The sequence below is a fragment of the Pristiophorus japonicus genome, chromosome 5 (assembly GCF_044704955.1).
Source record: "Pristiophorus japonicus isolate sPriJap1 chromosome 5, sPriJap1.hap1, whole genome shotgun sequence".
NCBI lineage: Eukaryota > Metazoa > Chordata > Chondrichthyes > Pristiophoridae > Pristiophorus > Pristiophorus japonicus.
Genome location: NC_091981.1, coordinates 96,474,641 through 96,494,116, shown reverse-complemented (window position 1 = coordinate 96,494,116; position 19,476 = coordinate 96,474,641). Strand labels below are relative to the sequence as shown.

At 42.8% G+C, this 19,476-nt stretch overlaps 1 protein-coding gene across 2 annotated transcripts; it reads left to right on the top strand.

Moving 5' to 3' along the window:
• The first annotated feature begins 3,899 nt into the window (after nucleotides 1–3,899).
• On the top strand, nucleotides 3,900–18,978 carry cfap90 (cilia and flagella associated protein 90). 2 transcript variants are annotated; one of them, XM_070879908.1, is made up of 4 exons: nucleotides 3,900–4,303; nucleotides 11,537–11,554; nucleotides 13,559–13,675; nucleotides 18,700–18,978. In XM_070879908.1, exons 1-4 carry the CDS (start codon nucleotides 4,187–4,189, stop codon nucleotides 18,856–18,858), a joined length of 411 nt encoding a protein of 136 aa, XP_070736009.1. In that variant the 5' UTR covers nucleotides 3,900–4,186; the 3' UTR covers nucleotides 18,859–18,978. The 2 variants fall into 2 exon arrangements, with proteins under 2 accessions (XP_070736009.1, XP_070736011.1); XM_070879910.1 differs by lacking the exon at nucleotides 11,537–11,554.
• Nucleotides 18,979–19,476: the final 498 nt, after the last annotated feature.

Sequence of the window (19,476 nt, the reverse complement as noted above, 5' to 3'; positions counted from 1 at the left end):
TAGAAGGCTATGGGAAAAGAGTAGGGGAGTGGAATTAATTGGATAGCTCTTTCAAAGAGTCGGCACAGGCATAATGGGTCGAATGGCCTCCTTCTGTGCAGTATCATTCTACGATAGATTTTTGTTAGATAATGGTGTCAAGGGATATGGAGAACAGGTGGGTAAATGGAGTTGAGGTATAGATCAGTCATGATCTAATAAATTGGCATAACAGGCTTAAGGGGTTGAATGACCACCCCACTTCCCGGCTGTCGAAAACCACATGGAGGTTTGCATAAGATATATATTTTTTTGTTTTTGCAATAAACCTAAAACAGAAAACAGTTTCAACAGCCACAAACCTAATCATGGCATGTCATGCGAAAGAGGGGGGGAGTGGGACTAAATGGATTGGTTTTCGAAAGTGTCGGCACAGACTCAATGGGCCAAATGGCCTCCTTCTGTGCTGTATGATTCTATGATTTCTTCTTTCAGATGAGTCATTAAACTGAGGTCCCATCTGCTCTCTCAGGTGGACTTAAAAGATCCCATGGCATTATTTCAAAGAAGAGCAGGGGAGTTATCCTCGCTGGCCTGGCCAATAATTATCCCTCAATCAACATAACAAAAACAGATTTCCTTCCTTCCTTCCTTCCTTCCTTCCTTCCTTTCTTTCTTTCTTTCTTTCTTTCTTTCCCCTTGTGCGTACTGACTTCATCATCATAGGCAGTCCCTCGAAATTGAGGAAGACTTGCTTCCACTCTAAAAGTGAGTTCTTAGGTGACTGAACAGTCCAATACGGGAATTACAGTCTCTGTCACAGGTGGGACAGTCGTTGAAGGAAAGGGTGGGTGAGGAGTCTGGTTTGCCGCACGCTCCTTCCGCTGCTTGCGCTTGTTTTCTGCATGCTCTCGGCGATGAGACTTGAGGTACTCAGCGCCCTCCCAGATGCTCTTCCTCCACTTAGGGCAGTCTTTGGCCAGGGGCTCCCACATGTCGGTGGGGATGTTACATTTTATCAAGGAGGCTTTGAGCGTGTCCTTGAAACGTTAACTCTGCCCATCTGGGGCTCGCTTGCCGTGTAGGAGTTCGGAGTAGAGCGCTTGCTTTGGGAGTCTTTGTCAGGCATGCGAACAATGTGGCCCACCCAATGGAGCTGGTCGAGTGTGGTCAGTGCTTCGATGCTGAGGATGTTAGCCTGAATGAGAACACTAACATTGGTGCGTCTGTCTTCCCAGGAGATTTGCAGGATCTTGCGGAGACAACGCTGGTGGTATTTCTCCAGCGATTTGAGGTGTCTACTGTATATGGTCCATGTCTGAGCCATATAAGAGGGTGGGTGTAACTACAGCCCTGTAGACCATAAGCTTGGTGCCAGATTTGAGGGCCTGATCTTTGAACACCCTTTTCCTCAGGCGGCCGAAGGCTGTGCTGGCACATTGGAGGTGGTGTTAAACCTCCTCGTCGATGTCTGCCCTTGCTTACAATAGGCTCCCGAGTTATAGGAAGTGGTCCACGTGGCCGTGGATCTTGATGACTGGGGGGACAGTGCTGTATGGCAGGATCAGGTTGGTGGAGGACCTTTGTCTTACGGATGTTTAGCGTAAGGCCCATGCTTTCGTACGCCTCGGTGAAGATGTTGACTATGACTTGGAGTTCAACCTCTGAATGTGCGCAGACGCATTACATTGGCCTACATTGGCTTCTAATCCCCCAGTGCTTCAAATTTAAAATTCACATTCTAGAACATAAGAACATAAGAAATAGGAGCAGAAGTAGGCCATACGGGCTCTCGAGCCTGCTCCGCCATTTAATACAATCATGGCTGATCCGATCATGAACTGAGGTCCACTTCCCTGCCGGCTCCCCATAACCCTTTATTCCCTTATCGATTAAGAAACTGTATCTCTGACTTAAATTTATTCAATGATCCAGCTTCCACAGCTCTCTGAGGCAGCAAATTCCAGAGATTTACAACCCTCTGAGAGAAGAAATTCCTCCTCGTCTCAGTTTTAAATGGGCGGTCCCTTATTCTAAGATTATGCCCCCTAGTTCTAGTCTCCCCTATCAGTGGAAACATCCTCTCTGCATCCACCTTGTCAAGCCCCCTCATAATCTTATACATTTCAATAAGATCACCTATCATTCTTCTGAATTCCAATGAGTAGAGGCCCAACCTACTCAACCTTTCCTCATAAGTCAACACCCTCATCTTCGAAATCAACCTAGTGAACCTTCTCTGAACTGCCTCCAAAGCAAGTATATCCTTTCTTAAATATGGAAACCGAAACTGCACGCAGTATTCTAGGTGTAGCCTCACCAATATCCTGCATAACTGTAGCAAGACTTCCCTGCTTTTATACTCCATCCCCTTTGCAATAAAGGCCAAGATTCCATTGGCCTTCCTGATCACTTGCTGTACCTGCAAACTAACCTTTTGTGTTTCATGCACAAGTAACCCCAGGTCCTGCTGCACTGCAATACTTTGCAATTTTTCCCCATTTAAATAATAACTTGCTCTTTGATTTTTTTTCTGTCAAAGTGCATGACCTCACACTTTCCAACATTATACTCCATCTGCCAAATTTTTGCCCACTCACTTAGCCTGTCTATGTCCTTTTGCAGATTTTTTGTGTCCTCCTCACACATTGTTTTTCCTCCCATCATCAGCAAACTTGGCTACGTTACACTCGGTCCCTTCTTCCAAGTCATTAATATAGATTGTAAATAGTTGGGGTCCCAGCACTGATCCCTTTGGCACCCTACTAGTTAATGATTGCTAACCCGAGAATGAACCATTTATCCCGACTCTCTGTTTTCTGTTAGTTAGCCAATTCTCTATCCATGCTTATATATTACCCCCAACCCTGTGAACTTTTATCTTGTGCAGTAACCTGTTATGTGGCACCTTGTCAAATGCGTTCTGGAAGTCCAAATACACCACATCCACTGGTTCCCTTTTATCCACCATGTTTGTTACATCCTCAAAGAATTCCAGCAAATTTGTCAAACGTGACTTCCCCTTCATAAGTCCATGCTAACTGAATTATGCTTTTCCAAATGTCCTGCTACTGCTTCTTTAATAATAGACTCCAACATTTTCCCAACCACAAATGTTAGGCTAACTGGTCTATAGTTTCCTGCTTTTTGTCAGTCTCCTTTTTTAAATAGGCGCGTTACGTTTGTAGTTTTCCGATCTGCTGGGACTCCCCAGAATCCAGGGAATTTTGATAAATTCCAATCAATGCATCCACTATCCCTGCCGCTACTTCTCTTAAGACCCTAGGATGCATGCCATCAGGTCCAGGGGATTTATCTGCCTTTAGACCCATTATCTTACTGAGTACTATACCTCGTTAGTGATTGTGATTGTTTTAAAGCTCCTCCCACCCTATTGGCACTTGACGATCCACTGTTGGGATCTCATCTTTAAATCCCTCAATGGCCTCACCCTCTCCATTTCTGTAAACTACTCCAGCCCTGCAACCTTTGGTGAATTCTGCTTTACTCCAGCTTCGGCTTCTTTATCCCGCTATAAAAGCTGTCCCTTCAGCTGTCTCAGCCCATTGCTCTGGAATTCCCTCCCAAAGCCGTTCGTCTACCCATCGCTCGCCTCCTTCAAGATCCTCTTGAAAACCTCTCTTCGACCAAGCTTTCAGTCACCTTAATATATTTTGCTTTGTGTTTATTTCGATCTGATAACGCATCTGCTAATATTTTCTGTTAAGGTGCGATGTGAATGTGTTATGTAAGTGCAAAGACTTCAGGTCCTGGTCATAGTCTCAAAGGAAATAGTTATTTTTAGCGTGAACTCAGGTAACCAGCCAACCAGCTGGCTCAATGTCAGCAGCAGAGTCCGCAAACAGCCTGCTGTGACGTTGCCAGTTGCCCACGGCACAATCGAGCCATTGTGACGTCACAGCACAGCTGGCCAGACACGCGATGCTCTGACGCCATTCGAGCAGCAAACAAAGGCGCTTCGGCCCATCGCCGGCGTCAGCCGCTGAGTCTGGTGAGCAGTTACAGGCCTGGTGCTGCTAACATGAGCGCTTTAGTGCTGCTCATGTCCGTCTCAGAAAGTAGTTCACATTGAGAAAGAGCCGGAACTGACCACGAGTCCCGGGTGTTTGTAACTTAGCAACGAAAGGACGCGAGAAGTTCCGGGGCTGCGCCTGTATTTTCACTGTAAATAGATAAACAAAAGAACATGACGGAAATAACCAAACGCTTAAACAAGACATCGCTGTGTACGTTATCTGCCTTCAGTTTCATCCCGGAGAGAAGAAACCCCAACGAGCTGACATACTTCGGTAACAAGAAGAAAGTGAGTGCCCGTTCTAAACAGAATCCTTTCCATAAAGTCTCCCCGTCACAGTTCTTAATTGTAAAAATATTCTTTCTGCTTATCACAAAATGTCTCTTGATCGACTGCTAATAACAGAATCATAGAATGACACCGCACAGAAGGAGTTTCTGGCATGTTCTCAGTTTCGTCTCATCTGCAAACCAAGTCCAGGTCATTCGTGCTTGTGCCGGCTCTTCGGTGGAGCTAACCAATTGTGTCCACTCCCCTTCAAATATAAAATCCAATTCCTTTTTGAAAGTTATTATTCAATCTGGCTGTATTTGGACTTCCAGAAGACATTTGACAAGGTGCCACATAAAAGGTTATTGCACAAGATAAAAATTTACAGGGTTGGGGTTAATATATTAGCATGGATAGATGGAAAACAGAGAGTCAGGATAAATGGTTCATTCTCTGGTTGGCAACCAGTAACTAATTGGGTGCTGCAGGGATCAGTGTTGGGACTCCAACTATTTGCAATCTATATAAATGATTTGGATGAAGGGACCAAGTGTAACGTAGCCAAGTTTGCCGATGATACAAAGATGGGAGGAAAAACAATGTGTGAGGAGAACACAAAAAATCTGCAAAAGGACATAGACAGGCTAAGTGAGTGGGCCAAAATTTGGCCGATGGAGTATAATGTTGGAAAGTGTGAGGTCATGCATTTTGGCAGCAAAAAAAAATCAAAGAGCAAGTTATTATTTAAATGGAGAAAGATTGCAAAGTGCCGCAGGACCTGGGGGGTACTTGTGCATGAAACACAAAAGGATAGTATGCAGGTACAGCAAGTGATCAGGAAGGCCAATGGTATCTTGGCCTTTATTGCAAAGGGGATGGAGTATAAAAGCAGGGAAGTCTTGCTACAGCTCTATAAGATATTGGTGAGGTCACACCTGGAATACTGCGTGCAATTTTGGTTTCCATATTTATGATAAGATATACTTGCTTTGGAGGCAGTTCGGAGAAGGTTCACTAAGTTGATTCCGGGGAAGAGGGGGTTGACTTATGAGGAAAGGTTGAGTAGGTTGGGCCTCGACTCACTGGAATTCAGAAGAATGAGAGGTAATCTTATCGAAACATATAAAGTTATGAGGGGGCTTGACAAGGTGGATGCAGAGAGGGGGAGACTAGAACTAGAGGGCATGATCTTAGAATAAGGGGCCGCCCATTTAAAACAGAGATGAGGAGAAATTTTTTCTCTCAGAGGGTTGTAAATCTGTGGAATTCGCTGCCTCAGAGAGCTGTGAAACAGGGGCATTGAATAAATTTAAGACAGAAATAGACAGTTTCTTAAACGATAAGGGGATAAGGGGTTATGGGGAGTGCGCGGGGAAGTGGAGCTGAGTCCATGATCAGATCAGCCATGATCTTATTGAATGGTGGAGCAGGCTCGAGGGGCCGTATAGCCTACTCCTCCTATTTAGACGAAGGAATTAAATGTAATATCTCCAAATTTGCAGATGACATTAAGCTGACTGACAGTGTGCGTTGTGAGGAGGATGCTAAGAGGCTGCAGGGTGACTTGGACAGGTTAGATGAGTGGGCAAATGCATGGCAGTTGCAGTATAATGTGGATAAATGTGAGGTTATCCACTTTTGTGGCAAAAACAGGAAGGCAGATTATTATCTGAATGGTGACAGATTAGTAAAAGGGGAGGTGTCATGGTACATCAGTCATTGAAAGTAGGCAGCAGGCAGTAAAGAAAGCAAATGGCATGTTAGCCTTCACAGCGAGAGGATTTGAGTATAGGAGCAGGGAGGTCTTACTGCAGTTGTACAGGGCCTTGGTGAGACTATTGTGTGCAGTTTTGGTCTCCTAATCTGAGGAAGGACATTCTTGCTATTGAGGGAGTGCTGCGACGGTTCACCAGACTGATTCCCGGGATGGCAGGACTGACATATGAAGAAAGACTGGATCGACTAGGCTTATATTGCCTGGAATTTAGAAGAATGAGAGGGGATCTCATAGAAGCATATAACATTCTGACAGGATTGGACAGGTTAGATGCAGGAAGAATGTTCCCGATGTTGGGGAAATCCAAAACTAGGGGTCATAGTCTAAGGATAAAGGGTAAGCCATATAGGATCGAAATGAGGAGAAACTTTTTCACCCAGAGAATTGTGAACCTATGGAATTCTCTACCACAGAAAGTTGTTGAGGCCAGTTCGTTGGATATACTTAAATGGGAGTTCGATGTGGCTCTTACGGCTAAAGGGATCATGGGGTATGGAGAGAAGACAGGACTGGGGTACTGAAGTTGCATGATCAAAAGGCCAAATGGCCTGCTCCTGCACCTATTTTCTATGTTTCTGTTTCTTATGTTCTTGTGTAAAACCTGAAGTGGGGAGGTTGGAGGTGAGTTCAGGTTGGATTCACACTTTTAACACTTTACTCCCATCCACCCAACCCACCCTTTTTTTAGGTGAAAATCCCCACCATTGTTTTTGGTGACCTCTATTCATCTCATTCCCTTGCCACTGATATCATGCCCTCATCACTTGGTCAGGCTGAATAAAACCATGCACACCCTCAATGGTTTATTCAACCTTGAGCTAAGCTTCGTACTCCACATCCTGTCCATCACCAAGTGTGCTTACTTCCAATATTGCCTGTCTCCTCCTATACCTCCATCTCCACACCACTGAAACTGTTGATGCTTTTAGCACGTCCAAAATTGATTATCCAGACCCTTTTGCCTCCAAATGTCCATTCTCCACAAACACTAACATTTAAAAAATGCTGCCACCCACATCCTGTCCCAAACTAAGTCCACTTGCCTACAACGCAGGGCTATACCTCCATGTTAAACACCAAAAGCAGTGTGCCATAGTTAGATCGAAGTGGTCCCATAACCAAAAGATCTGAGCAAAGCTCCGTAGCCTACACATCCAGTCAAGAATAGTGGTAGACAGTCAGGAAACTAATATAAGGATATGCCATGTACATGGTGGAACGCAGCACATGAGCAAAGAGACAAGCGTTTGCAAGATCTTCAGCCAAAAGTGTTGAGTGGATGATCCTACTCTGCCTCCTCCTGCAGTCCCCACAATCATAGGTGCCAGTGTCCAACTAATTTGGTTCACACCTTATTACATTAAAATGCAGCTGAGGCATTAGTCACAGTGAAGGCTATGGGCCTTGACAACATTCTGGCTGTACTGTTCAAGACCTGCACACCGGAACAATAGCCTTCTCCCACCTCAACCAAATTGTGAGCATTGTGGCTAGGAGAGCAAGGCAGAAACTCGGTGTTAGCGCGAATGTTTTCCCGGAAGAATCACTCGACACTCTGTGTCGGTTCCATACATCAAAACGGCCTTTATTACGCCAGCGGGGAGGAAGTCTCTGGTCCAACTTCAGGCACTCCACTCCACCAAACAAAGAAATCCATCGACATTTATATGTTTTACAACAGTTCATTACAGTTACTCATCCCATGTTGGCTGGACACAATCCAATCATAACGATTATAAATTACATATAGGTTTCTTTGGGCCAACAGAATTGGCCCCTACGCATCAGGGGCTGCATGCTCAGTTCATGTTTAGCTGGAGCTGATTCATGCCCTTGTGATGTTCTCCAGACCCCCCTATCTTAGAGATATTCCTGGTACCAGGCACTGCAGTGTCAGCACCTATCCAGAAACTTAGCTAACTTGGCTAACTGAATTCCCATAATGCTTTGCGGAGCCCCTGGCAGCCATTTTATATCTGGCTACCATTTTAAACATACATACATGCATACATATATTCAGCAGGTGCCTTTGCCTTTGAAAGCACCCTACAACACTAGGCATTCTGAGAGAAATAGCCCTAGAAACATGCCTGATGCCATATTGGTTCGGGTGCTGTAAAGGTGTCCCCAGCGACTATTGAAAATGGATGTTGGCCCCTTGTCTTAATAAGGGGCTAAATGGTCTCCTTCTGTGCGGTAATGATTTTATGACTCTCTATATGCGCTCCCAGCAATCCTGGTCAAGGTTATGAGCCTGCTTGCTGAGTTAAAGTATGGTTCATGGCTAAAGAAAACATAAATAACTAATTATGCAAGAATAGGTTGCTCATGAACAGAAATGTATAACACAGACTAAAATGAAAGCACTCCTAAAATCTGAATTAATCAAATTTCCTAATTCAATTTATTCCATGTAATTCTAATTAAGGGAAAATTTGCAACAGAAATTGAAAATTTTGCTGAGTATTGGCTTTTTATTATGTTCAAAATGAAGCATTGTGTGGAAAAAGTAATTCAAGCTAAAAGCATTAACGTTTCACTAGTTCCTTCAGTCTCTATAGATAGAAAGTGTTTTTTTAAGAGATACAGCCATTCCCTAAATGCATTATGTAAGGACTGCAAATTTCAAAATGTCTTTCCTTTTATAAGATGAGAATGGCAGCTCAAGAATTTTGATATAAAAGGAATGAAATCTTGCAGTGGTCCTTTGCTTTTATGCAAGACAGTTGGATGGGTACTAGTCATGTCTTGTAAAGGTACATGCTTTTTGCACTATATAAACTCTTCAGAAAGTAGTCTTTGATAAAGCAGTAGTTTGTAAAATAACAAATGATTTTAATCAGTCATCACATGTTTGCCATTCATTCAGAGTTACTGCCACTGGTAAATCTTGGCATGAGGGAGTTGCTTCTCACCCACTTGCTGTTAGAACCCCAGTCCTAGCAAAACTATAGAGAATACTCCTTTCTCGTGTTCCTGAACTGGAAGGGAGATGGAACTCTGTACAGCTGGCTACAAATTATTCTTAATTCAAATTTTTCTTTGCCCCATTTGGGCCTAGGGAGGGCTCTACTGCACCTTGGAAGGGCTGATCGGCTCGGCTGGATGCTCCTAATGCTGTTTTGCAAGCACCGGTGGCCAGTTTTGGTACAAAATGACCCGATTCCTGGGATTTGGCTCTAGGTCTCTGGTCTTTGGGCGAGTGCAGATGGGGATTTGGCTCCGCTGCACTTAACACCAGCGGAGCGGTGCCCCAGAAATTTGCAAGCCTATAAATTAGTCAGATTTTAAAAATATGGTTGTGGAAAACTCTCAGTATACTTAATTACTGCAGTTCTTTGAATTGTTCTTTTTTGAACAAATAAACATTTTACATTATCTAACTTATTTGATTGGAAAAAAATGTGCAAAGCAACTGACTTATTTACATTGTTGGATCAACCTGATAACCCCTGGAAGTGACAAGAATATTACAGCTTTAAATATTCCAAATGGTCTGTGTTATTTCTCTCATTAAAATTCATTGGGTAAAAGCAATCTAAATACCAAGCGCCAGGTGTCCAACACATGTTATAACACCAGCATCACTTGGATATTAAGCCTGTAATCGTAGTTACTAGTATTTGCAGCACACAAACAGGCCATTCGGCCCAACAAGTCCATGACAGTGTTTATGCTTCACACGAGCTTTCTTCCACCCTTCTTCATCTAACCCCATTCGCATCTCCCTCATGTGTTTATCAAACTTTCCTATAAATGCATTTATGCTAATCACCTCAACTACTCCTTGTGGTGGCAAGTTCCACATTCTAACCACTCCCTAGGTAAAGAAGTTTCTCCTGAATTCCCTTTTGCATTTATTAGTGACTATCTTGCATTTATGGCCCCTAGTTCTGGTCTCTTCTGCTAGTGGCAACATCTTCTCTGCATCTACCGATCAAACCCTTTCATAATCTTAGATCTCTATCCAGTTACCCCTCAGTTTTCTCTTTTCTAGAGAAAAGAGCCCCAGCCTGTTCAGTCTTTCCTGATGGGTACAACCTCTCAGTTCTGGTATCATTCTAGTAAATCCTGTTTTGTACTATCTGCAGTGCCTTTGTATCCTTTTTATTAATATGGAGACCTCGGGGGAGAAATTGGGCTCCTTTGCGCCTCCAGTTGTCGTCTCCGGGGAGGCGATAACGGAGCGCAAATGGGTTTGCAACCGGGCGCGGCAAGAGATCAGGGACTCCTGTTAAATTCGGTGGGAGTTTTGCGGCAACGGTGTGGTGTTGCGCCCCAGTCTCCTTCACTTGGAGATCGTGACATCATCATCGTGAGCATCGTCCTGGTAGCACCCAGGACCCGAACTTGCGTTCCGCCCCCTGTAGCATCACCGGGAAAAAACACTGACCACTGTAGGAGGTGTCCATTGGGAGGCCGGGCGCTTCAGAGGCGATGCTTAAAGGTGAGGTGGCTGAGGTAAGTTTATAAAAAAGAAATGTTTTCACATTTCTGCTTCAAATTTTTTACCTGGTTTCCTGCCCGTGATCGATCAGCCTGGTATTCTGCTGTAGTGCATTGGGGTGATCAGGTTGGATCGCGGCAGCCGTTGGGGTCCAGGTAAGTCTTTTGTAGAGCCTGCAGCGATGGTCCTTCGTTTTAAGGGAGGGAAGGAGCCTCCGAACGTGACCGCGCTGCACGGCCTATTGTGCAGCGCTACATAGCTACCTGCCTGCTGCTTCTTGCGCTCCAGGAAGGAAGTGGAGCACTTGATTTAGCGCTCCACTTCCTTCCTGAAGCGCAAATGCTGAACTTTAAAAGTTGAAAACATTAGCACTCTATCCGATTTTATACACTTACTTTCCAAAGAATATGTGGTCTCCTTATTCCCCTGACCAAAATGTACCACCTCACACTTGCTTATGTTGAATTTCCTTTGCTAATTACACTCCCATTCTGCAAGTTTTTTAATGTCTTCCTCTATTTTGTTGTTGTCCTCCTCTGTATTAACCACAACCCCACCCCCCCCAAATTTGATGTCATTTGCAAATGATTAAATTGTGCTTCTGATTCACAAGTCCAGATTGTTTATGGAAATGTTGAGCAGCAGTGGTTCCAACATCGATCCTTATGGAATACAACTTCCCACCTTTTGCCATTCTGAGTAGCTACCTTTTACCTCTACTCTCTTAACTTCTGCTATCTCTTCCCTAACTTTTAATATGTATGGGTGCAATAAATCCAGACCAGCAGTTTTGTCTTCTCTAAGTTTGATTAGTTTATCACTTATCTCTCTTCTTTCTATCTCAAATGTCTTGATATCTTTTGATCTCTTCTTCCAATGTCATGTCCACCATGCTAATCTCCCTGATAAGTACCAAGACAAAGTAATTATTTAATATTTCTGCCATTTCACTGTTGTTATCTGACTTTATTGTGTGTATCTCATAGTGGCCCTTGACATTTCTTGATTTTTCTTTTGTTATTTTTAGATCCTTCAGGATATTGTGGTAGGGACATGTTGCTACAACAGCAGTTCGATAGATGTTTAACCTGACTACTTCCAGGGAAGTTTCTGTGTCCGTTGTACCCAGTTGTCCCCATCTCCAAATGTACTCCATTGATTAGCAGTGCCTCATCACTTGAACAAATACTTCGGTTCTGTCTTCACGAAGGAAGACACAAATAACCTTCCGAATGTACTAGGGGACAGTAGGTCTAGTGAGAAGGAGGAACTGAAGGATATCCTTATTAGGTGGGAAATTGTGTTCGGGAAATTGATAGGATTGAAGGCCGATAAATCCCCGGGGCCTGATAGTCTGCATCCCAGAGTACTTAAGGAAGTGGCCCTAGAAATAGTGGATGCATTGGTGATCATTTTCCAACAGTCTATCGACTCTGGATCAGTTCCTATGGACTGGAGGGTAGCTAATGTAACACCACTTTTAAAAAAAGGAGGGAGAGAGAAAACGGGTAATTATAGACCGGTTCGCCTGACATCAGTAGTGGGGAAAATGTTGGAATCAATCATTAAGGATGAAATAGCAGCGCATTTGGAAAGCAGTGACAGGATTGGACCAAGTCAGCATGGATTTATGAAAGGGAAATCATGCTTGACGAATCTTCTGGAATTTTTTGAGGATGTAACTAGCAGAGTGGACAAGGGAGAACCAGTGGATGTGGTGTATTTGGACTTTCAAAAGGCTTTTGACAAGGTCCCGCACAAGAGATTGGTGTGCAAAATCAAAGCACATGGTATTGGGGGTAATGTACTGACGTAGATAGAGAACTGGTTGGCAGACAGGAAGCAGAGAGTTGGAATAAACGGGTCCTTTTCAGAATGGCAGGCAGTGACTAGTGGAGTGCCACAGGGCTCAGTGCTGGGACCCCAGCTCTTTACAATATACATTAAAGATTTAGATGAAGGAATTGAGTGTAATATCTCCAAGTTTGCGGATGACACTAAACTGGGTGGCGGTGTGAGCTGTGAGGAGGACGCTAAGAGGCTGCAGGGTGACTTGGACAGGTTAGGTGAGTGGGCAAGTTCATGGAAGGTGCAGTAATGTGGATAAATGTGAGGTTATCCATTTTGGGGGCAAAAACACAAAGGCAGAATATTATCTGGATGGCGGCAGATTAGGAAAAGGGGAGGTGCAATGAGACCTGGGTGTCATGGTTCATCAGTCACTGAAAGTGGGCAGTCACTGAAGAAGGTTCACCAGACTGATTCCAGGGATGGCTGGACTGTCATATGAAGAGAAACTGGATCAACTGGGCCTTTATTCACTGAAGTTTAGAAGGATGAGAGGGGATCTCATAGAAACGTATAAGATTCTAACAGGAATAGACAGATTAGATGCGGGAAGAATGTTCCTGATTTTGGGGAAGTCCAGAACCAGGGGACATAGTCTTAGGATAAGGGGTAGGCCATTTAGGACTGCGATGAGGAGAAACTTCTTCACTCAGAGAGTTGTTAACCTATGGAATTCCCTCCCGCAGAGAGTTGTTGATGCCAGTTCATTGGATATATTCAAGAGAGAGTTCGATATGGCCCTTGCGGCTAAGGGGCTCAAGGGGTATGGAGAGAAAGCAGGAAAGTGGTACTGAGGGAATGATCAGCCATGATCTTATTGAATGGTGGTGCAGGCTCGAAGGGCCGAATGGCTTACTCCTGCACCTATTTTCTATGTTTCTATGTTTCTCTGTTTCATCCAGAATTGCTCATACAAGTTCAGAGATTAGGAAAGTTTGAATCAACAATTATATTTTTTTATTTATTGAAATGTGGATGAAGCTGCCAATTTGATTTGACATTTATTGCCTATCCTTAGTTGCCCTGAAAAGATGCTGGTGGATCTTCTCCTTCAACTGCTGTAGTCCTTGTCCTGATCTGATGCCTAGGTCTTTGCTGATGGGGCCCATCCAATATTTCTCACCATGAACTCACAACACAGTGAATTAGGAGACTATGAACAAGATTTTATATGGCTATTAACATAATTCATTTTTTTTAGGAAGTATCCGTGCTGTTTTATGATCAGATTTTTAAAGTACAACAAGGGTATAATAATAAGATTCATCGTGATGATCGAGAACACAGTCGCATCCAAGGTCTTAATGTGAATGCTGAGGTATGTGGCCTTTTTAAATAAAAATGATATTCCCATTCTCCCATTCATTGAAGTATTATGTCTGGATGGTAGGAAATGGTGTGGGAGAAATGGGTTTTAGTTCATGAGGCACTGGCACCAATACTGGGGTAAGAGAGAGCTGTTCTTTTGGGACGGGCTCCATTTGAACCATGCTGGGACTAGTGCCCTGGCGAATCGAATAACTAGGGCTGTAGAGAGGGCTTTAAACTAAATAATGGGGGGGACGGTTCAGGTGAGCGGAAATTAAAAAAGTCAAAGAGCAAGAAGGCAATAGAGCAGGGTAGCGATGGGGAAAATGATAACCAGAATGTAACAGGAAGGAACAGAATGAATAAAAATAAGAGTGCATCAGAAAGTGGGGTCAAAGCAGGGAAAAACGGTAAAGAAACAAAATTAAAAACTCTTTATCTGAATGCATGCAACATTCGTAACAAGATAGATAAGTTGACGGCACAAATAGATATAAATGGGTATGATCTAATAGCGATTACAGAGATGTGGTTGCAAGGTGATTAAGGCTGGGAACTGAATATTCAGATGTATTTGACAATCCGGAAGAATAGACAGGAAGGAAAAGGAGATGGGGTGGCTCTGATAAAGGATGAGATCAGTGCAGTAGTGAAGAATGATATTGGCTCAGAAGATCAAGATGTAGAATCAATTTGGGTGGAGATAAGAAATAAAAAGGGGAAGAAGTCACTCGTGGGAGTAGTTTACAGGCCCCCAAACGGTAGCCACACTGTTGCAGGGAGTATAAATCAAGAAATAACGGAGGCTTGTAAGAAAGGAACGCCAATAATCATGGGCGACTTTAATCTTCATATTGATTGGACAAATCAAATTGGCCAAGGTAGCCTTGAGGAAGAGTTCATAGAGTGTATCCGGGATGGTTGAACAGTACATAGTGGAACCAACCAGGGAGCAGGTTATCTTGGAGCTAGTACAGTGTAATGAGACAGGATTAGTAGCTGATCTCCCATTAAAGGATCCTCTAGGAAAGAATGATCATAGCATGGTTGAATTCCTAATTCAATTGGAGGGTGAGAAAGTTGGATCTCAAACCAGTGTCCTGATCTTAAATAAATGAGATTACAATGGTATGGAGGCAGAGTTGGCTAAAGTGGACTGGGAAAATAAATTCAAATGTAAGACTTAAGCAGTGCCAGACATTGAAGGAGATATTTCATAACTCTCAACAAAAATATATTCCAGTGAGAAGGAAAGACTTTAAGAAAAGGGAGAATCATTTGTGGCTAAGGATGGTATCAAATTGAAAACAATGGCATACAAAGAGGCCAAGATTAGTGGGAGGTCAGAGGATTGGGAACCTTTTTAAAACTAGCAAAGGATGACTAAAAAAAATAAGAGGTGGAAGATGGATTATGAAAGTAAACTAGCAAGAAATAGAAAAACAGACAGTAAGAGTTTCTACATGTATATAAAAAGGAAGAGTAGCTAAAGTAAACGTTGGTCTCTTAGAGGATGAGACTGGGGAATTAATAATGGGAAATGTGGAAGTGGCAGAGACTTTGAACAAATAATTTATATAATTCTTCACAGTAGAAGGCACAAAAAACATCCCAATAATAGATAATCAAGGGGCTATAGGGAGCGAGGAACTTAAAACAATCACCATCACTAAAGAAAAAGTACTCTGTAAAATAATGGAACTAAAGGTGGACAAGTCCCCTGGACCTGATGGCTTGCATCCTAGGGTCTTAAAAGAAGTGGCAGCAGAGATAGTGGATGCATTGGTTGTAATCTACCAAAATTCCCTGGATTCTGGTGCGGTCCTAGCGGATTGGAAAACCACAAATGTAACGCCCTTATTTTAAAAAAGGAGGCAGACAGAAAACAGGAAACTATGGACCAGTGAGCCTAACCTCTGTCATTGGGAAAATGTTGGTGTCCATTATTAAGATAGCAGTAGCAGGACATTTGGAAAAGCATAATACAGTCAAACAGTCAGCATGGTTTTATGAAAGGAAATCATGTTTGGCAAATTTGCTGGAGTTCTTTGAAGATGTAACGAGCAGGGTGGATAAGAGGGAACCAATGAACGTGGTGTATTTGGATTTCCAGAAGGCATTCAGTAAGGTGCCACATAAAAGGTTACTGCACATGATAAAAGTGCATGGAGTTGGGAGTAATATATTAGCATGGATAGAGGATTGGCTAACTAACAGAAAACAGAGAGTCGGGATAAATGGATCATTTTCTGATTGGCAAACAGTAACTAGTGGGGTGCCACAAGGATTGGTGCTGGGGCCTCAAATATTTACAATCTATATTAATGATTTGGATGAAGGGACCGTGTAATGTAGCCAAGTGTGCTGATGATACAAAGATGGGTGGGAAAGCAAGTTGTGAGAAGAACACAAAAAATCTGCAAAGGGATACAGACAGGCTAAGTGAGTGGCCAAATATTTGGCAGATGAAGTATAATGTAGGAAAGTGTGAGTTTATCCACTTTGGCAGAAAAAATAAAAAGGAAAATTATTATTCAAATGGAGAGAAATTACAAAATGCTGCCGTATAGAGGGACCTGGGGGTCCTTGTGCATGAAACACGAAAAAAGTTAGTATGCAGGTATAGCAAGTAATCAGGAAGGCAAATGGAATGTTGGCCTTTATTGCAAAGGAGATGCAGTATAAAAGTAGAGAAGTCCTGCTACAACTGTACAGGGTATTGATGAGACCAGACCTAGAGTAGTGCATACAGTTTTGGTCTCCTTATTTAAGGAACGATATACTTGCATTGGAGGCAGTTCAAAGAAGGTTCACTAGGTTGATTCCTGAGATGAAGTAGGTGACATAAAGAAAGGTTGAGTAGGTTGGACCTATACTCATTGGCGTTTAGAAGAATGAGAGGTGATCTTATTGAAACATATAAGATACTGAGGCGACTAGACAAGGTAGATGCAGAGAGGATGTTTCCACTCGTGGGGGAATCTAGAACTAGGGGGCATAGTTACAGAATAAGGGGTCGCCATTTAAAATTGAGATGAGGAGGCATTTCATATCTCGGAGGGCTGTAAATCTGTGGAATTCTCTGCCTCAGAGCTGTGGAGGCTGGGTCATTGAATTTATTTAAGGTGGAGATAGACAGATATTTGAGCGATAAGGGAGTAAAGGGTTATGGGGAGTGGGCAGGGAAGTGGAGCTGAGCCCAAGATCAGATTAGTCATGATCTGATTGAATGGCGGAGCAGGCTTGAGGGGCCATGTGGCCTACTCCTGCTCCTATTTTTTATGTTCTTATGAGAGGGGGAATCAAAGGGACATTGAGTGGTGTAAGTATGTAATCTTCCCCTGTTATGTATCGTTGTTCTGGTATAGCAACTCAATTCTTCTTCCGTCATCAGTAGCACTCTATTCTTTTGTTAAAATATGAGAAAATGTTGTTCATTATTTGGTAGAGTTCTTCCTTGGCTAAAGTTATGTTGAATGCTTTGTAATGATTCTGAAATGTTTGTAAATCTTTTTTGGCTTATTAAGATCACATTGCGCTAAATATTCCCCTGCTATCCTAACCAATATTTGGTGGGAGAATGGAGCAGGGACCTGCAAAGGCTTCCTCACCCCCACCATGATTCGCCTACCAACTGCCCCTTCCTTGTTTACCACATGTGACTACCACCCTGGCTCCTGTTCCATTTTGCTCCTGCCAGCCCTGTTGCCGCTTGCCGCTTACCAGTCGATCCAGGGCAGCAGCAGTACTGACCTCAAAGTGCAGCAATGGAACGGAAGGGCTAAGTAGATGCCTCCTCTACCCGAATCTTGCCTCCAGTCACTTACCTGGCGAAGCCTCACATTTTGCCAAGGCCTACAAACCTGGGACTTCCTGCTGTCCGTGGGATCTTGTGCCTCGTTAGGATCTTTTGCCACTTCCAGTGATGCTGCAGTGATGTCCCCGCTGCAGCACAGCCAGACGTTCTTCGCTGTCACTAGTATCTCTTGGTAGCAGGAATCTTGACTAAAGCCTGCTTGTTGAGCATGCTCCATGTGACTTGAACCAAGAAATTGGACGGGGCCTTGGTAAAGGTTAGAGGGGCATGTGGAAATCCTGCCCAACTGCAACTCAACCCCAAGGAGGGAAATTTGCTCATTTCTTAATCCGAATTTTTTTTATTTTGAGAGTTATTTTATTTATTCCCCCTGCCATGACCTGTACTTAAATCTGAAAGTGACTGTAGTGTCCAGGAAGATAACATTCTCCAATATGCTGGAAGAAAGTCCCAACCAAATCATAGTCGTGTTGGATAGGGGTGGGAAAATTCAGCTCATGTTCCCAATCCAGTGACTGATGCTGAAAATGTGTGTGCGTAGGTGTCAATGGAGGACAGTGGATTGGGGCTAGCTGCAGTGTTCTCCACAGACCGTCACCATCTAGGCTAATGCATTAAAGAATGTTCACTTGGGTTTATAGTGCTGGTGAACCAGACTCCAACATGCCAATGGGGGTCATTTTTATCTTCGCTATCTGGGCAGTAATCTGGCAGAATGGGGATGAATGACACAGATTCTACAAATGGACAGACAATCCGCTCTACCACATTACCGTCCAAGTGGTTGAGCTGAGAATTATCCCCAGTCTATTTAGTAAAGGTGAGGAAGCAATTGACAATTATTATTTGAATAATAATTTTATCAAGTATAACTATATATCAAATTATGTTCTTGCATCTTCTCTCCCTGGGAGTTCATTCCAATCAGAAAAATGGCGTTCACGTTTTGGACTATTTTGAATAGAAAGAAAAATCAGTTTACTAAGATAATGCAGGGAAGTAGAAAAGATTTCAGAATTCGTTTTGTTTTTCTGAGTAATTAGATATACTAAATTTAGAAATTTCAGGAGAATAATCTGAAAACTATATATGAAACAAATAAACTGTTAAAATGACATTTAAATTGTCTATTTTAAATATTCTTTGTTCAGGATCTGTCAGCATTATAATTTTATTTTTCAAAACTTTTGAACAATAACTACTCATCTGTCTTGCAGGAAAATGCTCGAATAGTTCCAGTATTGTCGTCATCACACTATGGTAAACGTCCCCAGCTTGAGCCAACAAATCGGACTTTTGTCAGAGTTGCCCGAGTCCAAGCAGAATTTTACAGAAGAAATGGCATTGCCAATTATTTGGAAGAGGATAAGCAATGAAAAATTAGAGTAAATTCAACCTGATTATTGTCTCATTTCCTCTGGAATTTAAATACATTCCTTGTTAAATGTAGATTTCTCTTTTTGGAAGAGAATTCTTGATTAAAAATTTAAACTTGTTTCAAGCTTGAAGATTTTTCTGAACTATTAGCATTTTTTTTTACAGTTCAATCTCTTCATAGATGAGGAGGTGATCCATATGCATTCTGTAGCTAGCCATCATTGCTGACTGGACTTGGGATCCAGAGATGTGTGTTCAAATTCCATCACGGCAGCTGGGGAATTTAAATTCAGTTATTTAAATAAGTCTGGAATAAAAAAACTAGTATCGATAATGGTGACCATGAAACTATCGTATTGTTGTAAAAACCAACTGGTTCACTAATGTCCTTTTTAGGCAAGGAAATCCACTGTCCTTACCTAGTCTGGCCTATTTGTGATTCCAGACCAATAACAATGTGGTTGCCTTTTAACTGCCCTCAGTTCTACCAAACAGCTACGGAAAACAATAAGATGATTAAAACCTGAAGGACCACTCGACATTGACCTAAGCACTGGCTTCCGACAGGATAAAGGCACACCCAGTCCAGTCAACCCTGCAAAGTCCTCCTCAAAAAC